At 31.7% G+C, this 25,161-nt stretch overlaps 2 protein-coding genes across 5 annotated transcripts; one reads left to right on the top strand and one right to left on the bottom strand.

Annotated features, from left to right (window-relative positions):
- The first annotated feature begins 6,361 nt into the window (after positions 1–6,361).
- LOC129876470 (jasmonate-induced oxygenase 4-like) lies at positions 6,362–8,924 on the top strand. The gene is made up of 3 exons (XM_055951921.1): positions 6,362–6,928; positions 7,571–7,904; positions 8,556–8,924. Exons 1-3 carry the CDS (start codon positions 6,426–6,428, stop codon positions 8,802–8,804), a joined length of 1,086 nt encoding a protein of 361 aa, XP_055807896.1. The 5' UTR covers positions 6,362–6,425; the 3' UTR covers positions 8,805–8,924.
- A 2,341-nt stretch (positions 8,925–11,265) lies between these two features.
- LOC129876258 (PHD finger protein ALFIN-LIKE 1-like) lies at positions 11,266–17,125 on the bottom strand. Of its 4 annotated transcripts, none has more exons than XM_055951636.1 (6): positions 16,870–17,125; positions 16,756–16,788; positions 15,129–15,351; positions 13,705–13,728; positions 12,046–12,166; positions 11,266–11,846 (listed from the first exon to the last, which is right to left on the bottom strand). In XM_055951636.1, exons 1-6 carry the CDS (start codon positions 16,961–16,963, stop codon positions 11,598–11,600), a joined length of 744 nt encoding a protein of 247 aa, XP_055807611.1. In that variant the 5' UTR covers positions 16,964–17,125; the 3' UTR covers positions 11,266–11,597. The 4 variants fall into 4 exon arrangements, with proteins under 4 accessions (XP_055807611.1, XP_055807610.1, XP_055807613.1 ...); XM_055951635.1 differs by having other exon boundaries at positions 11,266–11,849; positions 16,870–17,123; XM_055951638.1 differs by lacking the exon at positions 13,705–13,728 and having other exon boundaries at positions 16,870–17,123.
- Positions 17,126–25,161: the final 8,036 nt, after the last annotated feature.

Genomic DNA, 25,161 nt, shown 5'->3' with positions numbered 1-25,161 from the left:
GGGGAAAAATAAATTGAGTAGAAAATATAATAATTGTTTACTTTATTGAAAGGTGGAAATCATTATAATGATTAAGAAATGAAATAATATTTAACTAATTGTAACATTTTTTCTTTAAGTTGCTATTTATTTTATTGATTTATTTATATATTCATGATTATGATGAATCCATATTGTTATTTTTACATTTATCTTTTTTTTTTTCTTTTTCTTTTTAATTTATTTTTTCATTATTAAATATTTTAAAGTCTATCAAATGGTTAAATTTTTTGTATTATACAAAATTTATTATTGTGTGTTTATAAAAAGATCAAATTTATTTTTTGGTGTATTTTTTAAATTTCAAGCATGGTAACAAATTAATATTATTTTAATATCATTATATCAACTTATCAAATTCAGCGCAACTATTTCAATATTATTATATGAACTTTTTAATTTTTTGAATTGATTTTTATTATTTCAACTTTATATTATATTTTTTCATTCAAAATTTTCATTGTTTACATTTTTATGAGTCTACATACAATCTATTTTTTCGAAACTTCATTTGCACAATTACATTAAGTATTTTATATTTATTCAATTTATATATGACTACTAAAACAAGTAAAACCTCCCTTAAAATTTAACTTTCAGACCCCCCAAATTTATTGAAATTAACTCTGCATACCATTACTATTACATAGAAGTGTGAAGAAGTACACATGTGATGGTCAACAAATGTGCTTCTTGGAATTAACTTTGAATTAAAGGATAGTTTTGTCATTTGAGCATTTTCACTTTATAATTGAATACTACATCTCTACTTTATTCCTCCTAATAGATGGACCCCACCTTCATCTCTACTTAGTTTTGTTACTACTATTTATTTAAAGATTGTGTATATAAAATATTATAAATCACAATAATTAACAACTTAAGATATTAAAAACACATATAAAAATTTGATTAATTCTCAAAAAATTATTTATGTCACATAAATTGAGACGAAGGGAGTAACATATACTATCTGAAAATTACATAATAAATATTATAACTCATAATAATTAACAACATAAATATTTAAAAACCTTATAAAAATCTTGGTTTACTCTCAAAATTCTATCTGTGTCACATAAATTGGAACAAAAAGAGTAATATATATTATTTGAAATTAAATCACAAACGTTAACAGCTTAAATATCTAAAAATCCTATAAAAAATTCGGCTGACTCACAAAATTGGGTCAATAGGAGAAACATATTATGTAAAAAATACTATAAATCACAATAATCAATAACTTAAAATATATTTTTTAAAATTAAAAAAATTGATTGATTCTCAAAATTCATTGACGCCATATAAATTAAAACGAAAAGAGTAACATATATATATTATGCAAAAAAAATATAAAAAAAAATAATACTATAAATTATAATAATTAACAACTTAAAATATTTGAACAACATATAAAAATTTGATTAACTCCAAAATTTTCTTATCACATAAATTAAAGCAAAAATATGTAACATATATTATGTAGTATATTTATATGTCGATAGACTCTATTTTGAATAAAAGGATAGTGAACAAGTTCAATCACTGAAATCTCAAATACAGATCTTTTTTCCCAAATGCAAAAAGGATAAAATAGCGCACATGTCTAATAAAAATAAATCACGTGATGAAATTAAAGTTGTGGAAGGGGAATTCTGTCGGCCGAACATATTTTCTGTCATAAAATAAATGTCTATCTTATGAGTTTGACATAAAATTATTATATTTTATTTATAATAATATTTAATTTAAAAATATTTTTTAAATATAATTTAATAATTTTTTATAAATATTATTTTTATTAATATAACACTTATTTTGAAATCGGAGTAATATCGGTTTTGCTTCTACCGCTGATCAGCCGCAATTACTACAATGCGGACTTTGTTATCGGCACATGCAACATTTATTTTTTAATTTTTTTTAAATGTATTTCGTCTTTTGTTTTTAACGATAATGATACATGACTTATAGGAATTTACTTGATATAAAAAGTTTTTTATTTTATTTTATAATAAAAGAAAAAGTTCATGTGTGATTGAAGGTTATAGGCATAAATATATTAGTAAAATACAAAATTAATTACAAAGAGATTACAATTTATGAATTAATTTTTTAAGTGTTTGAATATTATGTAATTTTTAAAATAAAATATTTTGTTTATAACTATACCCTTTGATTTGATCTCTAATTAGATGGTGAAAGGAAGATTCTAGAGTGACATGATAATTTTTAATTTTTATAAATTATTTAAATTTTGTACCTATCTTCCCATATAAATGACATGACAAGTATATTAATGCTACCCCAAAAGTAGTGTATGGGCTTTACTGTTTCACGTGTTTTAAACTATACCACGATTTGACGTAGAATTTGTTTCTAGCTATCTACTGTATAAGAGTTACAATCGATTTGAATAGATTTATTTTAAATAATTTATAATTTAAAAATTATTTATAAATTAAAAAAATAAATAGGTATATATTTATTTTTATTTTTTATTTTATAAGCAGTTTTTAATTTATAAGTTACTTAAAATAAATTCATTCAAACAAATTTAATTATTTATTAGGGCTTATTTTAAGCATAAAATGACTTTAAGATGATCATTCAAACACTCAAAAAAGCTGAAAACAACTTATAAGTCAATTAAACGGGCTCTTACTTCCTCCGTTTTAATTAATTTATTTTAATATTTAGTAATTTTTTCATTTTAATTTTTTACATGACATGTTTGAGATTATATAATTAAACTTTTTTTTAGTATATTGACATATCTTTAATTTAAGACCACATGAATTAATTTTTTCTCCTTAAATTTTGAGTCAAATTTAAATAAGATAAATAACTTAAAATGAATGAAGTATGTATCAGAACTACTCCATAATTTATATGTCGACCTAATTAAGAAGGTGTTTTTTATCCATGATTCTCGTGAATATGTAACGATCCATTAGGTCGTTTTGAGAACTAGAGCTTTTTATTTCATAAAAGACTCAATTCATAATTTTTTAATGGATATTTTGGACTATTTGATAACTACGGTTATTTATTTGAGGGATAACTTTAGATAATTAATTTAATTGATAGGCTAAATTGATAAGTTAGTTAATATATTATACCACTTATTCCATAGTTAATAAAATATGTTAGTAGGGTTAGTATTTTTGGATCAGAATTTAAGAGGAAATAAATAAATAAAAAGAGAGTTCGATGAGAACTCTCTAGCTACGGCGCTGATGAGGAGAGTGCTATTGCTTCAGGTAAGAATTTTTAAGTTGGCTTACTTTTTCTAATCATGAATATGGATAGGATCATATCATTATTATTAAAATGCTTGGATTGTGAAAGAAAGAAAAAATTATTAGTATTATATTGTGGCTTTGAAACAGAATGAAATTTAAAATGTGAATAGCAACTAGCAAGTTTTGTCTTTTTAGACCATTTTTTGGTGAGGAATTGGCATAATAATTGGCCAAGTAATTGACAGTCAATCATGGGGTAACGACGATAGTACATGTGTAAGGTTAATGAATTGTGGTTATTGGATAGTTTGACAATAATGTTTTTTGTGTCTAGTTTTTAGTGTGCAGATTTCGTACATTATTATCACATTATAATTCAAGCGTTGATATATTGAGATAAGTAATTAAATATTAGGTGTATTATATTATATGAATACCATTAGAGTTATGATATTGGAGGAATTAAGGTTTGATCCTAGACTTGAGTTTTAGGGGTTGATTATACAGTTGGTGAGTTGTTGGGTCTAGATTAAACATATATATAATATTGGTGTCTACAAATTCATTTGCTTACGAATATTGTATACTTGATAGATTGGAAACGTGAGGCATTGAAGAAAGAAAAAGCATTGGTGAATTAGCTTGCTTGATTTTGATTTTTCGGTTGAGGTAGGTTATAGTTTATTCTATATCATAGATAGACTCTTAATAACGATTGATAGTCATTGAGTAATGTGTGAAGTTTACTATGCATTTAATTGTTCTGGTTTGGATAATTGATATGTTGTTGTGATTGGTCTGAAATTCCGAGACCGTGAAATCTATAATCTTGAACTTGCCTTATAAAAAATGGTGCCTTGAATAAAGAAGGTTTGATGAAATACTGTTAATGAAGTGGAATGTAATAATAAAGAATGATAAATTAATTATATTTGGATCGGATGTCACGTTCTGACACAATATATTTGGATCGGGTCTCACGTTCCGGCACGATAATATTAAAAAAAAACTAATTAAAATGACTTAATGCTACTCAATCTCCAATAACTCATTTTCCAAAAGAGCGTGATGTGGAGGCCTGAGTCCTCATGTGTGATCTTGATATTGTTGACTGGTTATGAAATTGTTCATTGTGTTGTCACTTGATCTTGATCTTGTTGGTTTCCACCTGTTAAGTGCTATGGCTAATTTTCCGCTATTACTTTATGCATATTGATTTCTATTTTGAGCAGACCGATGATATCTACTCAATACATGTTGTTCTGTACTGACCCCTACTTGTATTTTTCTTTGTTTTATTTTGTAGAGTGCAGGGAGTGTTCCATTGACTTCGACTCGACCTCAACTCTAGCAAGTATCCAATGCATCAGGTTCTAGGGTGAGCTAATCCTTCTAGCTCGTGTTGGATTCTCTCGGGCATGGCATGATGTCCTTAGTTTTCAGACACATTAAGTTATTTATTTATTCTAGTGTTTGATATTTTTAGACATAATATTTTAGAATTAGATGTCCTTGAAGTGATGACTTTCAGATTTTGGGAAAACGTATCTAATAGACTTTAGTGATTTTATTATTTCTTACTCTCATAAATTGAGCTTCTGCGTTATTGTCATATTTTATAAGTTGAGATTTATATATTTGGTTCACCCACCTAGAAGATTAAGTGTGAGTGCCACTCATAACCCATTTTGAGTCGTGATAGAATATTGTCCGTAAAAAATGTTGAAGTTGACATCATTCGCACAATCTTGACTTTTAAAATTCTTAAGATAAGATCTATTAAAATTAAAATTATGAATTCTGTTATAAAATTAACTAACTTAACAATTTATAAAAGAAACAGAGTAAGAAACTTTTGTATCTGTATATTCTCTTCTTAATGCCAAGGGTGGCATTTATAGAAGAGGAGGAAGCATAAATTGTGCAACAAAACCAAGTGGTCAACTTGCCCACTTTTAAGTGGGCCCCACTTGAGAAAGAGACATCCAATACTCAACAGAAAGAGACATCCAATACTCAACAAGTTCAAATATATTATTTATTATAAGCTTGGTTTAATTTTGGCAACCTCAACATAATAACAATAACAATAATAATATATTCGATGAAATTTTATATGTGAGGTCTAGAGAAGATAGAGTGTACGCAAACCTTACCACCACCTCATGGAGATAGATATGCTGTTTCTGAAAGGCACTCAGCTCAAAAGTATTAGCCTCAAGTAAGAGATAGAACAATATATGTAGCATAGATGAAAAGCGAAGTAAATTATACAACGTAAGAACAATAACAATAGCAAAATAATGTGATAATCAAAAGGCAATAACACAATTATAATGGCATGCCTAGACCTAAGATCAACCCTAAACCGTCACAAGGCAAGATAACATTTTACCCCTACTAGCCTTCTACCCTAATACGCGACCTCCACTCTTTTTTATCTAAGGTCATGTCCTCGATGATATGAAGTTGCGTCATATCCTGTCTAATCACATCTTCCCAATACTTTTACAGTCTATTTCTACCCCTCCTCATAGCCCCAAAATCCAACCGCTCGCACCTCCTAACTGGGGCATCGACACACCTCCTCTGTACATGTCCAATTCATCTCAATCTCGCTTCTCTCATTTTGTCTGCCACAGAAATCACTCCTACTTTCTCCTGAATAAAACAGTTTCAAAAAAATAATAATAATTTAAAACTGATTAAAAAGAAAAGTGGAAAATAAACAATTAATCATTATTAAACGAAACAGGCACTACTAAAAAGCAAGAATTAATGACGAATAATTTAAAATATATTTTTTATTATATTAATATACAAAGATTATAATTTATAGAATTCTTTTTTTATATAATTTTTAAAATATTAATTTAATTTATTTTTAAAATTAATTAAATTAACCTTACGAAAATTGCCACATGACGATTAAAAAATAACGGATGAGTAATAAGTTAGTGAGGGACCTAGTGATAAAGATAGCTAGCAAGTTCATCACGGCGGCGGAATTGAACTATTCTTCAATTTTTGTATATAAATATGTCTCAATATTATCACCACATTGTCCTCATCCTTCAATAAATTAGAATACACTCTTTATTAATTTCTTTCCTTTTGGTTCTTTTATCCAATAATCAAAATATGAGTTTTTTACAATGCTGGTCTGAGCCAATTGTCCGTGTCCAATCTCTGTCCGAAAGCGGCATCCGAAAAATCCCTGATCGTTTTGTGAAGCCGCCTTCGGGCAGTTATTGGTGTAATTTCACGGACTTGAAAACAACCTCAGTTAACATACCTTTAATAGACCTCAAAAACCTTAATTCTTCGAGCGACGTTGTTCGCCAAGAAACAATTGACCACATTTCCAATGCGTGTAGGGAGTGGGGTTTCTTTCAAGTGGCTAACCACGGAGTTAGCCACGAGCTTATGGAGAAAACTCGTACTGTTTGGCACGAGTTTTTTCAGCTTCCACTTGAGGAGAAGCAAAAATTTGCGAATTCGCCGGTGACTTATGAAGGGTATGGTAGCCGTATTGGTATGGAGGTTGGTGCCAAATTAGATTGGTGTGATTATTTCTTTCTTCATTATCTTCCCGAAGCGTTGAGGGACGAAAACAAATGGCCTTGTCCTCCCGTTTCATGCAGGTATTTATTTTGTGTCAAGTTAAACTATATATATTTTTTTATCTTAGCAATTAAAAGTCTAAAAGATAAACTCATTTGATATTACATCAAACTAATTTATTTAATTATAAGCATAACATATTTTTGCATGTAAAATTTTATTTGTCACTTGATCATGTTTAATTGTTATATACATTCTCACCTCATTTTTTTCCGTTGAACTACAATAAATTTCCAATATCATTACACTATTAAAATAAACATTATTTTTTCACTGAAAAATGTTTAATGATTATTCCTACAAAGATGTTTTGATGGAAAAAATAGTAATATTTTTCATATGAAAAATAAAATTAAAAAGCTTTTTCACTATTTTAGTGAGAATCTATTTTTCACCGTGCATTTTTTTCCAGTGAGCTGATTTGACGAAAAGTGAGTGTAAAAAAAATCATATTTTATAGCTCAAATTTCACACTGATTTGCGGTGAGAAAATCTTTTGTTTCTAGTAATGTTAGCATTGTCTCCATTTTCTTTCCATAATTCCTCTTAAAGTTGCCCTTGTGCCCTTTTATTACTTAAGGTTCATATTTGTACATTTTGAGCCAAACATACATTTATTTATTTGTTTATATAATTACTAGTATTTTCTTATGATCTATCAGGAATTTGGTCTCAGAATATGGTCAAGAATTGGTGAAATTAAGCAGAAGATTAACTAAAATTTTATCGATAGGCGTTGGATTAAATGAAGATTATATACACCAAAGTTTTGGAGGAGATAATGAAAGTAGTGCATGTTTAAGAGTAAATTTTTACCCAAAATGTCCTCAACCGGACCTTACACACGGCCTTTCTCCCCACTCGGACCCTGGCGGCATCACCCTTCTCCTCCCTGACACCGATATCCCCGGCCTCCAAATCCGTCGTGGCAATAACTGGTTAATTGTTAACCCGATTCCCAATGCATTCATTGTCAATATTGGAGATCAAATTCAGGTAATTAACTCTTTAACTTTTATTATCTCTTTTTAAACTAAATTGAAATACGTTGTTAAATTTTATCGACTATAACAATAAAGTTATTAAATTTATTCTCTCTAATAGTAGAGTAAACAAAAAGAACAAGACTATTTTTCAGTCATCTATAACGACAAGACTACTCATCAAGGTGATTTCTTTTTTTTTTTTTTAATACTGTGAAGTTTTGTAGTTTTATTGTTAGGTAAATAAATACAGTCATTTTACTTTAATGTCACAAAAAATTAAATTACTATTGTAATTTGTAAAGTTCAACGACACTACGTGTTAACTCAAATGGTCAGGCGTTATATATATATGTAGTACTCTCTCCTTTAATTTTATGTTACACATTTTCTTTTTTAGCCGGTGTCAAAAAATATTATTTTTAAATTTTAAAATAGTTTAACTTTACATTTTTCGTTTTACTTTTAATCCATGAGAAGTTTTTATAACCACAATAATATTATTACATGTTTAAAGCCGTAAATTATAAAAGTCTCATAGCCAGACAAATACTATATAACAATATGTTTTAATTCGACAATTTCCAAAATCATTATTTTTTCCTTTTAAATTCCATATTATTGAATTAAACTATATCACATAAATTGAATCATATTACATCAGGTGTTGAGTAATGCAATATACAAAAGTGTGGAGCACAGGGTGATTGGTAATTCAAAGAAAGAGAGATTGTCCTTAGCATTCTTCTATAATCCTGGAGGTGACAAACTCATCAAGCCTGCTAATCAACTTGTCACAAAAGATTGTCCTGCTTTATATTCTCCAATGACCTTCAATGAGTATAGATCTTTCATCAGAACAAAAGGTCTTAGTGGAAAATGTCAAATTGAATCCCTTAAGTCCCCTACATAATTTATTACTTAATTGGAAAGTTCTTATAATTATTAAATGTTCTATATATATATATATATAGAACATTTAATCTTTATCATTGTTGTTATTGTTTTTAATAATCTATCCTAGCATGTATGTTATTTATGGTGTTTCGATTATCACATGATTGTATTGTTGTTTTGGCTCCTCTCTGGTAGACTTTTGCACTATTTCCTTGTTATTTTCTATATTCTCTTCATTGTCTCCTTCTTTATATCGAGATTTATTGCACTTGAGTCGAGAGTCTTTCGGAAACAACCTCTCTACTTCCACGAGGGTAGTGTTAAGGCTTGCGTACATTAATTCTACCCTCCTCATACCTCACTTGTGGGATTTCACCGGATATTTTGTTGGTGTTATTGTATATGTTGATTATACAAATATTATATATTTAACTGAAGCAGTTATATGGATGGTTACTTTATTTAGATTAATTTTTCATAGAAAACAAATAAGAGAATAGTATTAACGAGATCGATCCATAATTCTTACATGCATGCATCTGCTAAATTCAGCTTCTTTATTCTAAATTGAGATTCTATTCTCTACTTTTTTAAATAAAGGAAATTCCCCAAAATCTTTTTATTGGGTAGTAGATGCTTTTGTTTGAAAAAGAAAGAAGATATTGTTAAAATATGTTATTATCATAGCCGGACTCATAATTTGAAGTTAATCGATTTTGAATTTGCTACTAAATTCATAGCTTATATTAGTTATTAAATTCACAATTAAATATTTATACATAATTAATAAAATTTCAAATATAATACAAAATATGAGCAAGAGTTAATTACATAATTCATCCTTACCACACCTATTATTGTAGCTCCACTCCTGCTTACTAATTAAATACGAGTTGAAAAAAGTGAATGATGCAACAAATAGATAGCTCATGCGCTGAAAAATATAATAATTAATATAGGGGCCTTTTTGTCTGCTTAGATAAGCAACTGGGCATTCAATACGGATAAGATAAGTTACTTCTTGTCTTATATATTAAAAATATTTATTTTAAAATAGTTATTAATTTAAATTATTAAGAGAGAATTAATTATTTTTTTAATTTTATTTTTAGCATTAATTATTCTAAAATTAAGAGACATATATAAATAAAAATTAAATAATTACTAAGGAACATATTAGTCAAATAATACTTTTAATTATTTTTTTAAAAAAAATCGTGTCGAATATAATAATGACAACTAAAAAAAAGTAGGAAAGTACTACACATTCAATAGAGTCAGAGTATTGGTTAGTAAACTTAAAGAGATTTTCTTTCCTCATTTGTACATTCAGGAGGGGTCAGATTAATTAATGACTTCTTTTTTTATTAAAAAAAAAAGCATGACAAAAAGATAACTATGAATTATGATTGAATTGCAGTTGGCCAATAATATTACTCCAGCAGACCTATTACACTTCCCCATGTGGTTGGCTATATGTTAAATTGTTGCATTTAATTGAACTTCTTATGGCCTGCAGCTCTTAATTGATGTATTAATTTAAGCGTAATTTTCGTATATAGCTATTTAAAAATATCTTAATTATACTTCATATTTATAATTTGCTAATTACAATTAGTAGTTATAATTATAGTAGTGTTGTATAATTCGCGCAGTATTTGTATACATTTATATAATTCGCTATACAATTTGCAGTTTTTGTATAACGTTTGTATATTTCACTATACAATTCATGCACAACGTTTGTATAATTCGCTATAAAATTTGATTCGCACACAACGTTTGTATAAATCGGGCGAATTATACAAAACTCAAACTGTAATTACAACTAGATGTTTGCTGTGAGCTATAATTAATTCAAACTATAGTTATATTAGCTAATTAACTAATATATGTTTGTTTATCCTCGTACTTTTCCGTTAATTTAAGGATGGTACATTTGCTAGCTGATGACCCCCAGTCCCCCACCATGCCAAAATGATGACAAACGTTGTTTAAGGAATAACATAAAATTTTAAGACATTTTCTAATCAAATTCAGATATATGAGACTAAAGTTGAAATTTCCGGGGTAATGTTTAAAGTTGGCCTCCCTAACTTCAAACTCGTATGTTTGAAGTTGGCATAGCCAAGCATTAACTTGACAATTGACATTGCTATCTTGTCTACGCAAACTTATACACAAAAAGAAACAACAAATCCAAAAAAAAAGAAGAAGAAGAAGATATCTCTACCATGATTTGAAGCTATCAAAGTGAATATATGAGCCAGCTCTTTGTGGGAATAATAGGGAAGAAAATGATTTTCATATTGTCATACTAAAATTAGACGAAAGATATGCACACTGAATATCTGTTGTACTACAAATATGAGTGATACTTTGTGCAATTCCTATGTTTTCATGTCCCTTTCAGTCTTTCATTGATGAAAGATGAGTTGGGCTTTAAGCCCATATTGCAAGGTAGGAGTGCAGATAAATTTTTAGAAAAAAACAAAAGAGTTGTCAAACTTGCTGAACTTGACGTTTTGCTTTCTACTTTACAGTTTACACCATCTTGGTGAATAAATCTAAATCAACGGCAATCAATAAGCTAACAAGGCTAGTAAAACTCTGTTTACTAGCTCAAACCATAAAAATAAATCAAGAAAAATTTAACACTTGCAATATATTGGGCATCCTAAAATGGCTTAAAGGGAAGAAGCCAGGGGTCATGACGAAAAAGTTACCATTACATAATGCTGTACTATTTTGTTAGTTGCCAAAGCAACAAAATTGATGGCATGACCCCTCTCTCTAATTCATGAAGAAACTATGGTCTGCTCCGCTTCAAGTTACATGCCGGGCATTTATACTGCTTTATACCCTCAGCTTTAGCAGGTGTGATCTTCACGCACTTACCATGGAACCATCTCTCACAGATATCACACCCAATCCAAAACTCGTCAGCATTGTAATTCCCACCACAGCATCCGCATAGTGTTTCACCATGTTCTTCTTCATCCTCGTCGCAACTTTCATCTTCTAGCTTTGCAGTGCTTTTAGCCTGAACATCACCCGTCTTCTGCAGAAATGTCACAGCAGTTATTTTGTATCCAAAGAAACAGATGATACTAGATCAGGACACAGACAGAGAATTTGAATTTCCATTAGAGCACAATGGACTTCATTCCCAAGCATCAACAACCTGATGATACCAATGGCACCTACTGACTCGGGAACAACAGCGACAAGCTATTGTTGAAGGATGTTTTTCATACCTTTATGCTTACACGGTATTTGCTCCCACCATCTGCACTAGGCTTTTCTTTTATGGGCTTTCTTTCTGCTACAACTTCAAAAACAGTGGGCAGATCGTTGATCAAGCTGTGCAGGCGCTTCCTGAGCAGGAACCAACAGAAGAAAGTTAAGATAATCTCTTCCTTTCTTTTTCTTTATGAGAAATTAATTTAAGCACATTATATAAGTATATCTCCTTTTACCAATGAAAAAATAACTGCACATCCCCTTTTATCTAGCCAGTAGAAATTCACGTGATAAACTTGCTACTACATCCGTTTCATTCTTTTTGACATTTCTTTGACAGGACATGGAACTTTGGAAAAGAACGGAAGACTTTTGAAACTTGTGGTTAAAATATACCATGACATTTCTGTGGCTATAAAAGCATGTCATCAAGAAGTTTAAAGTCAAATTGTTTCCAACTAATGGAAAGTGTCATTCTGAATAAATTAAAAAGGAGTCACACAAAATAAGTGAGAGTACTAAATTTATCCTAAACACTCATTGCATACAAATAAAAAGTAAAGACAAAATTTGATAAGACATTAAAAGTAGTCACTTCAGAAGGAAATTGTGCATGAAAACTATCTATCGAGGAAGCTTGTACATGTGCAAACTGAGGGGAAAAAGAGTAAGAATATATGTAAATTATGCCCCAGAGATCCTTGCAGAAAAATTGCATCATAAAGTAGAGATCAATGCAAGTATAATGAAGTTTAACCAGGAGCAGAAGTGAACACTGTCAAATCATTTGTTTATGGATCCACATGGATAAGAAAGTGAGACTATATTTTGATTCACTTTCCTACTCCAAGTCTCCTGACATCCACCACAACCAATCAAATATTTGGAATATTTAATTAGCACATACATAAAGAGCCAAACCACATCAAAAAGGGTGGATAAATACTAAAGCACCACAAGGATAGAGCAATTTAATTTTTTGCTTCTTGAAGATGGTAAACAATGTTTCGATTGGAAAACATAACAACAACAACATATCCAGTGACATCTCACTAAGTGGGGTTTGGGGAGGATAGAGTGTACGCAGACCTTACCACTGAGGTAAGAGTGTTTCTGAAAGACCTTCGCCTCAAGTGCACCAAACTCAAGTAAAAGAGGAAGAAAACAATAAAGAAAGCATAACAGTTAATATGAAAAGCAGTGCAGATCTACAAGAAAGAAACTTTACCAGCAGCAAAACAGTGAGATAATCGAAACATAATACACAACATATGACAATTGATAACAAAAGCAAGGCAAGACAATACTCTACCCCTACTAACCTTCTACCCTAATACGCGACCTCCGCTCCGTAACAAGATGCAACTATAAATAAAACAGCCAGTGTTTCATAAATGAAAGGAGCAAGTTATTGATGAGTACATATAGCAATTAAAATTAGAAGTTGTAGCAGACACTATCTCCATAACCGAGATTAGTCTCCTTGAGGGTAGATAGTTTGTGAGGGATATCAAAAAATGTTATGTTCGTTAAAGATCAAGAAGATGTTTTGCCAACTTTGTGTTCATGCAAAAGGGATTTATAGATAGAATTAAACTTGAGTCCTGGAAGCAGTACAAGCACGAGATACATGTAATCCTAATTGTTGAGGGGTAGTCTTAGTGAAGTACAACCTTCTAGCAAACTGTTGTGACCTGCTGTTGGACAAACAAGACAACATACACGATCATTAGAAAGCATACATTACACCCAATAAGAAATATCTCCAAGCGAACACACTTAGAAAGAGAACAATCATTTGGATATGAAATTGGCTCATTTCAAAGTTCAGATAAAGAGGAAACCGCAGAACTACAATATGATAGCACAAAGCAGCTAATTATCTGACAGAGTACTCTTGCCACTTAATGATTTCTCAACTTTTTGCACTTAAACATTTCCATCTACAGTTAAAAAGGGAATAGATGTTCCTTTCCAACAGAGTTTCCTCATAGAAACCCAGTTTACGCGCCAAAAGATATGTAATGACACCCATGCAACATGAACCCATAACACAGGAAGAATTTAGACAGTGCTCCAGAACGTACAGATTAATGAAAGCCGTGTCATATTAGTTCTCGTACATGTATGAAGTTGATTTTAAACACAACTCTGAGTCCTTGTTCCAAAGACATACTCCCTCAGTCCCAATTTAAGTGTATTAGTTTGACTGGGCACGAAATTTAAGAAATAAAGGAAGACTTTTGAATCTTATGGTCTTAAATTAAAGACGTGTAGTCCTTTTAATCTTGTGGTCTTAAACTTGCATGTAGAATGTTGGAACTGAAAAAATTCCTAAATATATAAAGAGACTCTTTTTGGACAGTAACACACTTAAACTGGGACGGACGGAGTACTAAGAACATCAGTTACAAGCATAAAGGTCAATCATTTTCCATAATGCATAGTATATAAGAAGATATAGATTCCTTGCACCAAGTGCAGTTATTATTTCCCCAGGAAGTCTAGAACAATTGCAGGACAAAAAGAATGAATGTCATGTAAGGAGACTTTCTTATGAATTCTAAGTAAAAGAAAGATTCCAACAGTGATAATAAAAAAGACCCGGGAATCAAAAAATGGAAAATCGTCAACATGACAACACCAATTACCCTTTAAATATAGTATAACAAAAGAAAAATAGGAAACAAGATAACCAAAAAGAAATCAGTCTAGTCTGTCATCCATGTTTATAATGGCAATTTGTGACACTTTCCCTGCTAAAGTTACCTTAACCACTAAAATGTTCAATTTTATCCCGTTAGAAACACCGCGATCGGACAATTGTCTCTTTTTCCATATAAGACATCAAAAGAATAGCAGGAATCATATGTGAAGGGGAGTTATAACCATAACAATATATAATTATATATTAACTATTTTAAAAGCTCCAACAAATAATATCATGTGCCATCAGTAAGGTATATCAGAGAGTAGGACTTTTTGAGGTATACACACAACTATACAGAAAAATGGTAGAAAAAGAACCTACATTTTTAGAGTTCTTTTCACATCTGATTATATTAATTTATCCAAATTTTGTACAATATAAGAGTACCTTTCATTCCTGTTAAGACGAGCTCCAAAAAAGTAGGCCACAGAAAGCAACCAACAATCACTGTGCACAGCAACCAGTGAAAGCCAATCTCTACGATTCATCCCATCCCTTGCAAAATTTATCCCAAGCGCTGGCTCTGGGAGTTCAGGTGGAACTTCGTCAGCTGGAAGGTTGACTTCCCATGTTTCATTCGGATGTCCATACAGACACAAATTTTCCTTTTCTACAAAAGAGATGTCAATGAATTTAAAACAGACAGAAACATTAACGCAAGGCAAATTTAGAACCACAACATACTTTTAAAAAAGAAAAAGATTTAGAGAAAACTGAAGAAGTCACACAACAAGTTCAGTAAAAGATACTCCACAAAGATAATATTTGTTTCTTCATTTTGTTCAAATTCCCTTGTTAAAAAAGGTGACAACAAATACTTGTCAAAAAGATGGCATCTTTTTAAGAGAAAATTGTTGTTTAAGCACTATTTCATCCCTAGTAAAGCAAATACAGACAATTCCAGAGAAAATCTGAAAATTATTGACCAGGAGTAGAGGTAGAAAATGGCGGTTTAGCAGAATTTTGGGGGGTCCAAATGGGCTGAATCAATATATGGGTAACTGGCCAACCTGCCCAGAAATAAGTTGGGTTGAGATGGTTGGGTCAAAATGAGTTAAGCAATGAGTCATAACCCTACCATGCAACTGTTAGTACAACACCACCATATCAGTGTAAATCCACAAGGGGGGTTTGGGGAGAGTAGTATGTACGCAATCTTGCCCTTACCTTGTGAGGATAGAGAAGTTGTTTTCAATAGACCCTTGACTCGAGTAAGCATATCAATCAATAAATCAAGTATGTCGAGCAAATACAATAACGAAGAAGTCATGCTAAAAACTATTAAGAAAGAGAACAAGTAACAACAACAAATAATACGATAACTGAACCAAAGGAAACAACATATATTGATATGGGAACTAGATAACGCTCGACTACCTACTAACTTTCAACCCTAATCCTCGACCTACATATTTTCCTCTCTAGGGTTATGTCTACGATAAGTCTATCTTCGATAAGTTGCAGGTGAATCATGTCCTGCCTAATCACTTCTCCCGGGACTTCTTCCTCCTACCTGTATCTCTCTTTGTACGGATAATAACAAACCTCTCATGCCTACCCAATTATTAGTAAACTTTAATTTTTTGTTTATTTACGAAACATCAATGACGAAAAAAAAATCTTCTTTTATATAGCTATACAAACCATATCAAACAAAAAAAGTTAAATATTTTGCAAGGTTTCTCATTGGTCAATTTTATTTTTTGGAAATCTATCATTTTCAAAATTTTTTCATTGTCTTTAGTACGATCTTGGTTACATACTTAGCCCAAATCAACACAACTTTTAGATTGACTAATTTGAAGAGATTGGATGGGTAGTATTTTTCATGCCCTAATTTGTCACTCCTACTTCTGCCCCAATCCTCAACCTCCATTCCTCCTAAACATCAAATATTTCAAACTGGCAAATTTGATTTTCTCATTGACTTAGCATATCATTTCTTTTTACTGCAAGCTCAAGACACAAAATTCGATCTATAAAGCAACACAAAACCAATAGAATTGAAAATTACCTGGATCACACAGATTAGAAAATTCTTCCACATCTGAAAAAAAAAACGAAATTTTTTCACATCCATTAAAAAAAAATTACAGGCAAAAACATGCATATTTGTTGAAGAAGTTACCATTAGTTAAAGCACGAAGTATCCCAAGCCGGCGAGCGCTGTAATCTTTGAAGATCTCTTCTACAGTCCGAGGACGAGAAGAAATTGAAGCCATATTCCCCCAAATAAATAAAATCAAATTGAAATTATCTCTTACTGTCAACTGATCTCAATTTTCACAAATTTATTGAACTACAAAAGAAGAAGAACATTGAACTGAAGAAAAAACTGTGTATTTGGAGCAGACGTTATAAATAGAGCTTTATTATAAAGTATTATTATTGGATGTTGGATTAATTATATAGACCACTTAAATGGCCAAGTTGCCCATCTTTTTGTATTTGTCAATTGGGTATAAATATAGCTAAATTTTCAAAAACGAAAAACACACACAAAAATTTCTCAATTGTCTCTCTTTCTCTTAGTGTCTCTTTCTTATTAATTTGTTAACTTAGTTTGTTTTATAATACGTTATCATCATGAGTCTCCATCACTTTGAACTATTTTAAAAAGATAACAAAATGGTAAGAATTTTATTTTCTTAAAATGTCGAATATCTCTAAATTTGAATTTGTTAATCTTGATATATCTGGAAAAGACTACTCATCATGGACACTAGATGCCGAAATACACCTAGAATTGATGGGTCTGGCAGACACCATCAAAGATGACAATATGACATCTAATCAAGACCATGCCAAAGCCATGATATTTCTTCGCCACCTCTTGACGAGGGTTAAAATTACAGTACCTCACATTAAAAGACCCCCTTAAATTGTGGAAGAATCTAAACGAAAGATATGACAACCTAAAGTTGGTCATCCTTCCATAAACACGTCATGATTGACTCAAATTGAGATTAATGAATTTTAAAAATATAACTGAATATAATTCTGTCTTATTTAGAATTATAGCACAGTTAAATTTATGCGGAGAAGAAATCACTGAGCAAGACCAACTTGAAAAAATATACTCCATATTTCTACCTGCGAATATGCTCCTGTAGCAGTAATATCGCGAAAAAGGTTTTAAAAAATATTCTCAATTACTTTCTCACCTTCTTATTGCTGAACGCCACAACGAATTGTTAATGAAAAATTATGATAGTCGGTCCGTTGGTTCTTTGCCACTCCCTAAAGTGAATCAGACAAACTATAACCAACGAAAAAGATGTCATGACCCCAGTCGTGGTTGTGTTCGAAGAAGAAATTATAATTATGATGGTCGGCTAGCACTGAGAAATGATCACCAATATAAAAAGAAGAGTGAAAAGCAAGAAGCTATACCCAAGAAAATTCAGAAAGTGTATGTCATAGATATGAAAGTATGAGGCACTGATCACAGACCTGCTAGTCATCAAAACGTCTGGTTCAGCTATATTAGACATCCATGAAGAGAGCAGAAAATAATCCAGAGACAAACTTTATCGCTGAAGACAATATTGAGTCTATGCATTTGAATGTAGCTGATTTTTTCAATTTTCCAGAAGAAAATATGAATATTGATAAGTCTGATAATATTTAAATAATTTTTTTCATTTGTCTGTACTAAATAATATGTTTATATTTTTTAAATTCATATAAATAAATAAAACTTGTATGATGAGTCATGTTTTAATTATAATGTTTATTTTATTTATTTTTAAAGAAAAATATGGATATGCCTCAAATTTTATTTGGATCAATGATCAATCACGAGAATATTTATGTAATTGATAGTGAAATGACTCATGCCATTTTTAAAGACGAGAAATATTTTTTCTACTTGCTTAGAAGAAAAAATAAACGTTACTACAATTTTTGGTAATTCAAAAATTATTGAAGGCTCTAGAAGAACTACTATATTTTTGCTTATGAGGACAAAGATTGTTATAGAAGATGCACTGTTCTCTTCTAAATCCCCAAGAAATTTGTTATGTTTTAAAGATATCCGTAGAAATGAATATCATGTTGAGACACTAAATGAAATGAATACTAAATATCTTGGTATAACCAAAAGTTTCTCAGGCTAGAAATATATTTTGAAAAAATTACCAACTTTGTCGTTTAGTCTATATTATGCAGAATAGTGCAATTGAAGCACATTTGATCATAAACTAGAAGTTTACTGATCTAAATACATTTGTGCTATGGCATGTTCGAATAAGTCATCCTGGATCAATAATGATGAGATAAATTATTGAAAATTCAATTCTTACGAATGATGAATTTTCATGTGTTGCTTGTTATCAAGATAAATTAATTGTCAGACCATCAATCCTGAAGGTTGGCATCGAGTCTCATGGCTTTTTAGAGCGTATACATGGGGATATATGTGAACCTATTCATTCAACTAGTGGATTGTTTAGATATTTTATGGTCCTAATAGATGCATCATCAAGATGGTCTCATGTGTGCCTCTTATCATCTCGCAATCTGGCATTTTTGAAGTTATTAGCACAAATAATAAGATTAAGGAAGCAATTCTCAGATTATCCAATTAAAGCTATGCGTCATGATAATGCTGGAGAATTTACATTCTAAGCTTTTTGTTACAACCCGTATTTTTCGCATTTGAACATGTTAGGAATAATGGTAACAAGTCAAGGGCAAGGTTATGTTTGATCTTGTTGGATACAAGATTCTTATGACTAAATTTTGGATGTAGAAATACTAGAAAAGGTTAAAGGAAAAATTGAAAATTAGTTTTGTGAGCTAATAAATAAAACTTATAGTTTTTGGGCTAAAAAAAAAGATAATAATAAGAGGAGTTGAGGCCCAAAGCAAAGGATGGCCCAAGCCCATGGAAACTTAATTCTAGGTAATAAATTAATTAAGAGGGTCCATCATCTATATATCTTCTATCTCCTAGAACATTCAAGAAAATCAAAGTCATCAAAAGAGAAAGAAGAGACCGAAGCTAGAAAAAAAAGGGGAAAAATTGCCAAGTTCTTCAACTTTGATCCAAAAATCTTGTCTTCTTGAATTCTTGTCAAGTTTGAGGCCCTCTTCAACATGGTATAATTAATTGAGCGAGAAAATTTCGTTTGTGGCAAGTCGAAATTTGAAGAAAAGGGTAAGAATTCTATCTTTTTATGTTATGGAAGAAGTTTATGTGTTGTAGCTAGTAGAATTAAGTGGAAATCATGTAATTGTGATGTATGTGGGTGTGTGACCATGTGGGTGTGCAAGTGGGTGTGTGTGGCCATATGGTATGATGGTTGGGAGAAGAGGAATTGAACTTTATTAAGCATGTTAGTTGTGTCGTTATGGCGGTTATGGATTAATTAAAAGTTGAACGATTCGAGACGGCCTTGAAATTGGTTACAACTTGTTATAGGAAATTATGTGATTTTAGTATAGTTTTATGAAATCATGGAAGTGGAATTTTAATATGGGAATTATTGTTATTCTTAATGAATTTGGAAGAAGACAATGCGATTTGGTAGTTCCGTTGTGTTCGTAGAAGTTTTGGGTGGATTATAGTTTGATGGAATTTTTGGTATATTATATGGAATAAGTTAATTTCTTTCGAATTATGTTTAAATGGTCTTGAGCTAGTAAATGAATATGAAATGTTGATATTAGTTTGAAGGTGTGAAGCTGGAGTAGAAATTGTGGCCTTATGTAACAAAAGAAAGAAGAGAAAGAAGAAAGAAGAAAGAAGAAGAAGAAAGACTACTAGTGTAAATTGAGTTTTGTCATAATTGTTGATGTTGTTGGTATGCTTGTGGGTGTTGTTGTTGATATTTTGGCCGAGTTAAACTCTCGGGGATGTTGAATTTATAGGGGAGGTGCTGCCCAAATTTCTGTAGACAAGTGAGGATTTAAAATTGATCTCTTAAGGGATTATAACTTACAATTGGCAATTGTGACCATTTGTAGAGTTTGAAGATAACGGAATTTGAGTTTGAGTAAGTGGAAGAAGTGGATAAGGTATGTAAAGCTCTTCCTTTTCTTCTTTTGGCATATTCTAAGTGTAGTAGGTTGTAATTTGAGTCTCGAGAAAAATTATGCTCATAGGAATTCGAGTTTGAATTTCCTATAAATCCATTAAGTGAATTTGAATTCAAAAACTCTTATATGTTGAAAAAAAAAACGTGCAAAGTAGAGGCTATGGATATTTCACATATAAGAGTGAAATAAACGTGCAAAGTAGAGGCTATGGATATTGGCCGGAGGTGGGCCCACAAATTCTGAAGTTTGCCTAATTTGACTTATCTAGTTTATTCTTGTACGACATAAAGGAATAACTTTTGCCTATGATTTTCCCTACTAAAGAATAATGTCCTAATCGTCCTCTTATGTTCTAATACCTATTTTGGGACTGCAAATAAAATTTCAGAAATGCTTGATATATATATGTTGCATTAGTTTCTCACTACTCCGCTCGTGCATACTACTATGACTTCGTTCGCTGGAACCTGGGCCGACTTTGCAATCGTGCGCCCTATAATGTATTCGGCAGTATGATGTGTTATGGGCCCGAGACCTCACCATAGGGCCGGGTACCGTTTACGGTGTTATGATGTGATATAGCATATGATATGTTCTGATGATATGACATGTTGTGATGATATGATGTGTTCGGAGTTTGTACGGAGATTTGAAACCTTTCGGAGTATGATGTGTTGTGGTACCAGCGTTAGGGTGGTTACCACGTTCCCGAGCCTTATGCATGATTTTTATTTGCATTATGTACATATATTTTCAATACAGATTTTGATGTCCTGGTTTGGTATGTGCTCCTTGCACCTTTCCTTTCAGTTACTATCTATACTTTTTATGTTTGTGCTTTACATACTCAGTACAAAGTTCGTACTGACCCCCTTTCTTCGGGGGGGCTGCGTTTATGCCCGCAGGTACAGACGTTCAGGATCCCTCAGCATAGGCTGCACACCTTCTGCTACTACAGAGTGCTCCTTTGATTCGGAGCCTGCATTTCGGTATATGGCTTTCCTATGTACATGCTTTTGTATATTTGACCGTTTGGGTACGACGGGGCCCTATCCCATCATATACTTTCGTTATGTTCTGTAGAGACCTGTAGACATAAGTTTGGGTCATGGGTCGTGTATGTTCGTTCGTGTATGATTTGTATCTTAATACGGACCCTTTTGTTATAATGGCCAAAATGGCCCATATGTTTGTATATATGTACGTATTCGGTGACGCGCCCTTCGTCGCCCCTTTTTGGTTTGATATGTAATTTTTTGCACTCGCGGCTACTGAAATTAAGGATAGCCTGCTATTCTGATTGAGACAAAAATTAAATTGGAATTATTTTGTAATATGACGATTTGGTATGTAAGCTCGTTTGGGTGTCCTAATAGGGCACCAGTCGCGGCCCACGGGGCTGGGTCGTGACATTTTTGATGATTATTAATTATCAATTGGGATTAAAATTGAACACCCGTTGCTCATTTTTATACTTAAAATGGCATTGTAGAGTCATTTATTAAGTGCCTACAATTGATAGCAAGACATCTACTTATGAAAACAAAATTGTCGATTATTTTTTGGGGTCATGCAGCAAAACTTGTACGTCTCAGACCGATAAATTATAATAAATACTCTCCGTCACAATTAGTATTTGGTAATGAGCCAAATATAACCCATCTATGAATTTTTGGTTGTACGGTATACGTGCCTGTAACACCACTACAACGTATAAAGATAGGCCCTCAATGAAGGTTTGGCATATATGTTGGGTTTGACTCACCCTCCATAATTAATTATCTTGAATCGTTGATAGGAGACTTATTTACTGCTCGATTTGCAAATTGTTGGTTTGATGAAACAATTTTCCCGCAATTAGGGGGAGAGAAAAAGGAACCCGAAAGAGAAATTACGTGAAATTTTTTATTACTATCTCATTTTGATTCACGTGCCCGCACATATAAGCAGGAGGTCCAGAAGATCATCCACTTACAAAAATAACAAATCAAATGTCAGATGCATTTACTGATTTAAAATGGATAACTAAGTCACATACCCTGCCTATCCGGATTGAGGTCCCAAAAGGTCCATCTACTAGTATCATATCTTTTGAATCTCAAATATGCCTGAAGCGTGGTAGACCATTGGGTTCAAAGGAGAAAAATCCTAAAAAAAGAAGCGTAAGAAATAATAAAGATGATATTACAAAAAAAACCTCTTGAAAAAGGTCAAGATTTGAGTAATCTTGATATTCTTGAAGAAATCATTGAAGCCGAAACTCAAATGAATGAAGAACTTTCTATCAGGGTTGAAACTCATGTGGAAAAATGATCTGAGTTGAATTTTAGGCCAACTAGATCAAAAGATAATTTTTTGGGGCAAAATTACAATTTCAGAGTAGTGTGTGACCAGTCCATGTCGCGGACTTGCTCCTGCACAGTACATTTTCTGCCTTGGCTAAAAATCAAACCAAAAAAAACAAATTTGGCCATCAATTGCACCTCAGGAATGGGTTTTATGAGTTACTCATAAAATGCATTCACTGAAAACATTTTATTAGTATTTTGCTATACCTGCTTAAGTTTCAGTGAGGGGCATTTCGGTCTTTTCCCACCCTATACTTAACCTATGTCTTTTTGAGGCCATTTTGACCCCATATCAGTTCCTAAACGTGATTTTCCAATCAATTACACTCTTAAACTTTGAGAATTAGGGCAGAGGAGAAAAAAGAAGGCTAGGGTTCAGAGAAATTAAGTCGAATCTTCAATGTTTAATTGTCCAATCTTCATCCCAGGAATGTAAGGCTAACCATAATGTGGATTGAGTTCGTCCACATGCCCTACATCTAAATTCTATCATTAGAATAGTTGAGTTGAGTTTTAACCCTAGTTTTTTGTGTTCTTGAGTTATTTATAATTCCTATTGAGTTTTGTATAAAAATTCCATTGTGATCTTGTATACAACAACAACAACCCAGTGAAATCCCACATCGTGGGGTCTGGGGAGGGTAGAGTGTACGCAGACTTGACTCCTACCAATGTAGGACGGCTATTTCCGAAAGACCTCGGCTCAATAAAAGCATAGAAAAAGGTCAGACAAGAATATTAGAGTGAATAAGTAGATGACGAAAACGGTCCAAACAATAGTATAATCAAAGCACAAAAAAAAACAGTAGATATTATTATTGGATAATAACATAAATACCATAAATAACATACATCCGAGTACAAGAAAACATAGTGCGTTAATACGCCTACGAATAAGGGAGAATAAAACTACTATGTACTAGTCTTCTACCCTAATGTGTGTCCTCCACACCCTCCTATCTAGGGTCATGTCCTCGGTAAGTTGTAAATGCGCCATGTCCTGTCTGATCACCTCTCCCCAATATTTCTTCGGCCTACCCCTACCTCTTCTGAAACCATCCATGGCCAACCTCTCACATCTCTGCACTGGTGTGATATTGTATATATTACAATATTTCATGATCAGATTCTTGAATTGAGTCTTATTGAGAGTATGGATCCATGTTTGCATTCATATTAACGCGAATTGAGATTTTATTTTTTAGAATGATTTGTGAATGTTTTGCATTAGTTAAATTATGCACTATTTTGAGTTTAAAGAGTGAATATTTTCATCTTTGATTGAGAAATTGTTTGAGCATGAGTTGAGTTTGAGAAGTCTCTTAATTATTATTTTTATCATGAGCAGTTTGAGTATAAATGAGTATATTGAGTATTGTTGCATTAAGTTGTTAAATTATATTTTTATTTTAAATACATTCTTTGAGTTGAGATGAGTTGAGTTTTGAGCTAAGTCTAAAAGAGAATAATTGATGTATTTTGAGTATTTTCTCACTTGATGTATATGAGTATAATACATTATTTTGGGAGTAGTATTGAGCACTGATATGAGGTGATCCCATAAACTACGTAGCCAGCGTAGGATAAAGGCTATGCCTTTCTAAGTCCCAAAACGATGGACTTTTAGTAATTTTGGATCCAATGAATTTACCGTCCTTTACCCTAGCCTTGGACGGTTGCAGCAATGACAATTCTTAAGTGTTGTATCATCACTAGCTCATAAGTGATGGTTGTCGGTTAGAGAAACTTCCAAGAGTATAATATTTTATACACTTCTATAGATTAAGTTGCGTATCTTACTGCATATTATTTAAAGCATTGTATTATTTACTTCATGTTTTATTGAGCTGAGTCATTCCAGTGTGAGTTCCTTGAGTCGAGTTGTATGAGGTTGAGTATTGTTGATTGTGTTCCTTTCCATCTATTTTATATACTCATACATTTCATGTACTGATGCCATTTGGCCTGCATCATTTTATTATGCAGATACAAGTGCTAAAGATCATCAACGGGCACTCCGTTGAAGATTT

This window comes from Solanum dulcamara, chromosome 12 (assembly GCF_947179165.1).
Source record: "Solanum dulcamara chromosome 12, daSolDulc1.2, whole genome shotgun sequence".
Classification (NCBI taxonomy): Eukaryota; Viridiplantae; Streptophyta; class Magnoliopsida; order Solanales; family Solanaceae; genus Solanum; species Solanum dulcamara.
This window is presented reverse-complemented; position numbering and strand designations above follow the sequence as displayed.